General features: G+C 37.8%; 1 protein-coding gene across 1 annotated transcript in view; it reads left to right on the top strand.

Annotated features, from left to right (window-relative positions):
- Window positions 1-936: 936 nt before the first annotated feature.
- Window positions 937-8,282, top strand: part of LOC133642992 (uncharacterized) — a 46,785-nt gene continuing 39,439 nt past the window's right edge. The window contains exons 1-3 of the mRNA XM_062037412.1: window positions 937-1,075; window positions 6,833-6,931; window positions 7,045-7,125. Of these exons, the coding sequence (XP_061893396.1) occupies window positions 6,890-6,931; window positions 7,045-7,125 (123 nt within the window). The 5' untranslated portion in view covers window positions 937-1,075; window positions 6,833-6,889. The remainder of the gene's footprint in view (window positions 1,076-6,832; window positions 6,932-7,044; window positions 7,126-8,282) is intronic.

The following is an 8,282-nucleotide window of genomic DNA, read 5'->3' as shown; positions in this document are numbered from 1 at the left end:
CTCTAGTTGCTAGCTAGAGATTAGCAGCGTAATACTGTATAATTTAAATATCTTAGTATTTGAACAATAACAAGATGCTTTCAGGACCAGTTTAATTTAAAACACAATTTTATACAGGACATAGTAGAGCGCCCCTGCTTCACCTGTTTATCAGTTTGGTAGTCCTTAGTCTATTGAAGGTAAGATATAGTTCTGCTAGGATCTCAAAATCTGTGCAAATCTTTTTTACTTCTTCCACTGATGCACTTTTAACAACATTGTTTAGTCATTTTGCATTGCAGTGATTGGAATGACAATAGTCATTAAAACATATTGTATTACCTGCGGGTATTCTATTACATATAGTGAACACGACAAGAATCCAACCCACGCACACTCACTCTTCCTGTCCTGCAAGTTCATGCAAAATTCCAGAGTACAGTATAAAGGCTCTGAAATGTTGTTCTTTTATGTCACTGACATCCATGCTTTGTCTTGAAAAGAATAATGACAATATGCGACTGCGGGTTCCCCTCCTTCCTAAAAAAAAACCCAGATTTTCTGCCGTTTTCAACTCACCCAAAACGGTTTACTCATAAGAAATGAAGATTGATTAAATTTGCCTTTAAACAAATGTGCCTTTTGCAAATGTTCTTTAGTTTTTTTACACACTTGTATTAGGACTGGACTTTGTGATTGGGACATGTATTGTTGCAGACAAAGAACATATGGGAATTGTCACATAGAGTTTTCAGTTTGCTTCAGGATTGCTGTCAACATGCCCTCGAGCAAGGCACGGAAGCAAAGAGCGGCCTCACTTTGCTCAGCTTGCATATTTGCGTTATGTAAGGCATGTAAAAAGACAAAGACAAGCGCCAGTAAGTATACCTCCTTGTTGATGCTTTTGAATAATGACATCATTTCCCATTTATAAGATCCGCCTACCTGTTTCTCTTATGACGCCATGCAGGCATTTCGAGTACATAACGCCAGACAGTGTAAAGCAACAACAACACCATCAACATTGGCTTATTCCAGACACAGGATCCACGATCAAGAAAACATGTAACAACGCAGCGGACTGATGAAGATGACGGTATGCATAAACTCTCCGTTTAATTGCGTAGAAAATGTTTGTTTTATTTAAGACGTTTATTTATTCTTGTGTTTTCCTCCACGATTGAAGTGAATTATGCACAGGACTCGTTTCTGTTTTAGCATCTCTCTTATGGCTGCATAAAATCTAGTGGATTATGGATGCGCCACGACATCCGTCAAACATAAATGGCTCAATTTTGATAGCCTTCAGAATATTTCAAGCGGACTTGATGTAGAGTTGTCACGCTACTCTTGGCAGCACATGAATGCTTCACTTCCTCAACAACAGTCCTTATTGGCCACTACTTAGTGATAACAAAAAAGCAAACACACTGTAGATCTAATTATTGCATGTAAAACAGGTGTTATGAATTAATACATTTTTAATGTCAATGACTAGATCATATTTGGGACTATAATTACATTTTAGTGTTTTTTTCATGCTCCGTGGCCTTGTGGTTAGAGCAGGGGTGGGCAATTAATTTTCACCGGGGGCCGCATAAGCAACCCGAGCACTGCTGGAGGGCCACACGACAATATTTCAATTAAATTTTGCTCAATATTATTTTTGATATACCGTAAGATAAATAATAATGATGATAATAATAATAATAATTAATAATAATAATAATAATTTAATTTAACCTAACTTAACTTTATACAAAAGCAGATTGCTTTTGATGGTCACTTTATCCTGCATTATCCAACATTTTTCCCCATCAGATTTGGACAACCATCTGTTGTTAAAAATAGTTTTTAATCATATTTATTTTATATTGTTTTTTATATTGGTTTTATATGTAATTGTTTTTTCTTTTTATTCAGTCATTGGTGGAGCTAAGGATAATATTTGAATATTGTTTTTAATAGTGTTGTGCAGCACTTTGGAAACATTTTGTTGTTTAAATGTGCTATATAAATAAAGTGGATTGGATTGTCACACCTGCCAGCTTGTCCCAACACGCATTTACCTCTGTGAACAAGTCATTACCTGTGGTTGTCTCTTTAATTGACTGCATCAGAGCTCTCATCCAAAGTTAGCAAAAAACAGTCCATGTCTCCGGGCATTATCAGCGCAACAAAGTCCAATAAGCACTCCTTAATAAACTCTCCGTCAGAAAACGCCTTACTTTTTCTGGCGCTTTTGTGAGAAATGACGAAACTTGTCCTGACGCTTGCATCTCTGGGGGTGTGAAATATGGCACAAAGTCCTTGTTGTGTTTGCAGTTTTACCATCAACGCATCAGCCTCCCTTGCGTGCGCTTCATCAGACACATCCCGGTATTTTCCCTCGTGTTTCTTCGTGTAGTGGCGATTAAAATGATATTTAAACACAGCAAGCTGTGTACCACACATTAAGCACACGGCTTTACCATTAATTTATGTAAAGAAATACTTGGCAGTCCATGTCTTGTTGGAAACACGCCATTCCTCATCAACTTTTCTTTTTTTAGCGTCTCATCACTTGTCTCTATGCACCTTCACTCACAGGTTCCCCCCGGACATACGGCATAAATAACACATTTCAAAGTAAAAGCAGCACAGTTGTATTGCGCGCACGACATAGATGTTTTTTAAACTTTATTTTGTAATTTGTAATTGCGCCGTTCAATTCACTCACAATCGCACACGCGCATACGTCCACACGGAAGTAATACAAATAACGCTTTTCAAAACAAAAGCAGCACCGTTGTATTGCACACTCGACATAGATACTTTTTGAAATTTATTTTGTAATTTATGATTGGCCTCACGCGGGCCGGACAGGGATGCGCAAAGGGCCGGATGCGGCCCGCGGGCCGTACAATGCCCAGGTCTGGGTTAGAGTGTTCGCCCTGAGATCGGTAGGTCGTGAGACTATAAAAATTATAAAGACTATAAAAATGGGACCCATTACCTTCCTGCTCGGCACTCAGCATCAAGGGTTGGAATTGGGGGTTAAATCACCAAAATGATTCCAGAGCGTGGCCACCGCTGCTGCTTACTGCTCCCTTCACCTCCCAGGGGTGGAACAAGGGGATGGGTCAAATGTGTGTGACTATCAGTGGTACTTTAACGTTTAGGGGTAATTTTATTTTGATGGTTTACCCTTCAAATTCTTCATATACTGACGTTGTATATCAGGGCTATTCAACTGGCGACCCGGGAATGACATCATTCTGGCCCCCAGATTTCAGTTCAGAACCTGGGCGACAAAAATATTTGATGTTTGCAGCAAATTCCTAAAAACACGAGAGTGCTTCTGTTGCATAGAGGAATTTGGACCAAGTATCTGCCAACACGTTGGCAGATACTTCAATCAATCAATCAATGTTTACTTATATAGCCCTAAATCACAAGTGTCTCAAAGGGCTGCACAAGCCACAACGACATCCTCGGTTCAGAGCCCACATAAGGGCAAGGAAAAACTCACAACCCAGTGGGATGTCAATGTGAATGACTTTGAGAAACCTTGGAGAGGACCGCAGATGTGGGTGACACAGATACTTGCTTTGATATTTTAACCCTGCGAGCAAACATACAGCACTTGGTTCCAAACCGAGGCGTTCCTCAAGGCACCCCTTTAAGTCCTCTTTTTTTTGGCATTCACACAATTGAATGTGATTTGTGTAACTAAGGTGTTGCTGTAGCTTCTTTACTTCAGATGCAGTCAGTGCTCATTTGTTCTAATTCTTTAGTTATACTAGTGGGGTTCTTTGAGGTTCCATTTTAGGTCCTCTCTTTTTTATCATTTGGGATATTCAAACGGTGGCCCGCAAATTCAGTTAAAAAAACTTAAGAGACTCACTTTTTTGCAGCAGGTTCTAATAGAATAGAATAGAATAGAAAGTACTTTATTGATCCCTGGGGGAAATTCAACACCACAGTTCGCTCACAATAGACAATAAACACCTAGGTATTTTTTACATGTGAATAATATAAATACAGTCTATTATACAGCATTATTCACATGTGAATAATATAAATACAGTCTATTATACAGCATTATTCACATGTGAATAATATAAATACAGTCTATTATACAGCATTATTCACATGTGAATAATATAAATACAGTCTATTATACAGCATTATTCACACGTGTATAACATAAATACAGTCTATTATACAGCATTATTCACATGTGAATAATATAAATACATTATACATTTAAGTACAGTCAAAAAGGAACATATACATTATACAGTCTGATGGCTGTCGGTATTAAGACATTGAAACAATCTTAAGAACTTGATGAATAAGGTCCTGATGTTGAGCAACTCAAACAAAACGATGATGTTCAATCAATGTTGGGTTCTGACGTTGATTTGACCATTGAATTTTGGTCATTTCCCAACCTATATTCTACAACACAAATACAACGTTGAAACAACATGCTTTTTGACGACGTTTATTCAACGTCAGGATGTGACGTTGATTTGATCATTGAAATTTGGTCATTTCCCAACCAACAACGTGGATCCAACATTAAACACCAATGTTGTCTCAATTTAAAAATACAACTATTTTGCAACGTTTCAAAGTCAGTTTTAAAGGACATATCAACGTTGTGTCAATGTATTGTGCCTGCTGGGATGTCATAGAGATGATCTTTGACTAGCTTTTTTGCAGAAAGTCCATAAAAACAGCACAGCGCTCCTGTAACTCCAACAAAATAAATAGACCAAATTCTAATGTCTACTGTAGAGGACGCTGGTTCACTGAAACATACAAAATAAGACTAACAGTGAAAGTCCGGACCTCCGGTCCTTAGCTTTCTTAAAATGTGGCCCTGAAAACCATTTAGTTGAATATCTCTTTTGTGTACAGTGCATACAGAAAGTACACACAGCGCTTCACTTTTACCACATTTTGTTATGTCATAGCCTTATTCCTAAATGGAATAAATGCATTTTTGTTCTAAACATTCTACATAATGACTATGTTAAAAGTTTATTTTATTTTTTTTCAAATGTATTAAAAAATTAAATTAACTGAAAAATCACATGTACATAAGTATTCACAGCTTTTGCTCACTACTTTGTAGATGCACCTTTGGCAGCAATTACAGCCTCAAGTATTTTTGAATATGATGCCACAAGCCTGGCACACCTATCTTTGTCAGTTTTACCCATTTCTCTTTGCAGCACCACTCAAGCTCCATCAGGTTGGATGGTGTCTTAGTTACATACAGTATAGTGGGTACTGAAAGTATTCACACCCCTTTAAATTGTTCACCCTTTGTTTCATTGCAGCCATTCGCTAAAATCAAATAAATGCATTTTATTTCTCATTAATCACCCATTCCTCTTTGCAGCACCTCTCAAGCTCCATCAGGTTGGATGGGAAGTGTTGGTTTTCATCCAGGATGTCTTTGTACATTGCTGCATTCATCTTAGTAGATGGTCACTCTGTCAGAGCTACAACATTCCTCTGTGGAGAGAGGAGAACCTTCCAGAAGGACAACCATCTCTGCAGCAATCCACCAATCAGACCTGTATGGTAGAGTGTCCAGGTGGAAGACATCTATCTGTAAAAGGTTTGCCAAAATGCACATGAAAGACTCTCAGACCATGAGAAACTAAATTATCTGGTCTGATGAGACAAAGATTGAACTCTTTGGCATGAATGCCAGGCATCATGTTTGAAGGAAACCAGGCACCGCTCATCACCAGGCCAATACCATCCCTACAGTGAAGCATGGTGGTGGCAGCATCATGCTGTGGGGATGGTTTTCAGCGGTAGGAACTGGGAGACAAGTCAGAATAGAGGGGAAGAGGAATGCAGCAATGTACAGAAACATCCCAGATGAAAACCAACTCTTTCCATCCAACCTGATGGATCTTAAGAGATGCTGGAAAGAGGAATGGGTGAAATTGCCCAAAGCTTGTAGCATTGTATTCAAAAAGACTTGAGGCTGTCAAAGGTGCATCAACAAAGTATTGAGCAAAGGGTGTAAATACTTATGTACATGTGATTTTGTATTCTTTTATTTGTAATACATTTGCTAAATAAATAAAACAACTTTTCATATTGTCATTGTAGAATTTTGAGGACAACAATGAATGTATTCCATTTTGGAATAAGGCTGTAACATAACAAAATTTGGAAAAAGTGAAGCGCTGTGAATACTGTCCAGATGCACTGTACCCTGTATACCGGTACTTGTAAATTCAATTTTTTTTTATAAGATAGGTTGTCAGTTGGACCCTACTGGTTTTGCAGCATTTTTTGAAAGTATGGTAACACCAGCCCTGCTCTGTGGCTGATAAGACCGCTTGAGGCATTTTTCCATGCCAGAACATTAACAGGTGCAGAAGTTACCAGCTTTATGCAAGGCTTTGTCGACAAGCTGGGAGAACACAAAGAATGCTAAATGAAAAAGGTCGAATGAGGCGCTAAAAATTTGAAGCAAACTCTTGTTCGGTCTCGTTATCGTTGCGTGAGCTGATTGGAGATGACAAAGGAGCGCGTGAACAGCAGCTTGAACAAAGACGCTGATGCCACGACAATAGGGGAACACCTGAGTGTGACAACTGTCGGGGGTTATCTGGGCTGAAATCGCTCAGCAACAATCATGTTTTGTTGTTTGCGAATTTTGCACAATGAAAGAGTGGGTGAAAAGTGCCACACGCCATCATGTCCCAGGCATTCAAATTGAACTTGACACATTCAAGGTAGATCATAGATAAGGAAAAAAACATGTTGCCTGCTGAGGTTGTTATTGGTGATAAAGTCACTTACTAAAATGATTGATAGGTAATTTTGTTAACAGTTTTGGGCCCAAGCTGGATTCTGAAAGCTCGAGCCATCCAAACCCCAACCTGATGCAATGAAGTCCTCCACTATTCCACCGTCTGAACCACCGCCAGTGGTAATATAACAATAAGCAATCCATATTCACCTATAATTGTTTTGCTCTTTTTTGGTATTTTATGGAACTTGTACATTTACATGCAATTTATTCCAATGTCCCATTTTCCTCAGGAGTCTGAGTTGAAAGTAAGACCAGTACCTCTTCCAAGGCTGAAAAAACCCAACAACATCTATGAAACTAGATATGATGTGGTGAGTTCCTGAACATAATTTATTGCAAATAGCAAATTAATACAGAAATGTCAAGAGCAAAGTTCTTATACTATATATATATATATATATATATATATATATATATATATATATATATATATATATATATATATATATATATATATATATATATATATATATATATATATATATATATATATATATATATACACTACCGTTCAAAAGTTTGGGGTCACATTGAAATGTCCTTATTTTTGAAGGAAAAGCACTGTACTTTTCAATGAAGATAACTTTAAACTAGTCTTAACTTTAAAGAAATACACTCTATACATTGCTAATGTGGTAAATGACTATTCTAGCTGCAAATGTCTGGTTTTTGGTGCATTATCTACATAGGTGTATAGAGGCCCATTTCCAGCAACTATCACTCCAGTGTTCTAATGGTACAATGTGTTTGCTCATTGGCTCAGAAAGCTAATTGATGATTAGAAAACCCTTGTGCAATCATGTTCACACATCTGAAAACAGTTTAGCTCGTTACAGAAGCTACAAAACTGACCTTCCTTTGAGCAGATTGAGTTTCTGGAGCATCACATTTGTGGGGTCAATTAAACGCTCAAAATGGCCAGAAAAAGAGAACTTTCATCTGAAACTCGACAGTCTATTCTTGTTCTTAGAAATGAAGGCTTTTCCACAAAATTGTTTGGGTGACCCCAAACTTTTGAACGGTAGTGTATATATATATATATATATATATTATATATATATATATATATATATATATATATATATATATATATATATATATATATATATATATATATATATATATATATATGTCAGTGTTTCCCCCAGAAAATGTGTTAGTTAATGTGGTGACTCTCCAGGGGGAGGGGGAAGGTGGTGGGTGGGTGTAAGGATCGGTGTAACTCGGCCTGTCGCCATTACGTCTCCACCTCGTCGCTGCCACCACAGCCTGGGGGGCAATAGACTACAGACTGCGGGGAATTAGGCCGGCTTCGTCACGTGAGGAAGCCCACAACTTTTGGTTGTGTTTTCCGCTCCATTTGCTGAATGGCGATATACGATATATATTTCAATATTTTTTCCGTTAAGTAAAAACAAAACAGTCCTAGTTACCTGAGATACTAAAATAATGACTTACAAAGTCAAAT

Source organism: Entelurus aequoreus, linkage group LG25 (assembly GCF_033978785.1).
Source record: "Entelurus aequoreus isolate RoL-2023_Sb linkage group LG25, RoL_Eaeq_v1.1, whole genome shotgun sequence".
NCBI lineage: Eukaryota > Metazoa > Chordata > Actinopteri > Syngnathiformes > Syngnathidae > Entelurus > Entelurus aequoreus.
The sequence above is the reverse complement of the archived record's forward strand: the minus strand, read 5'-3'. Positions and strand labels throughout refer to the sequence as shown.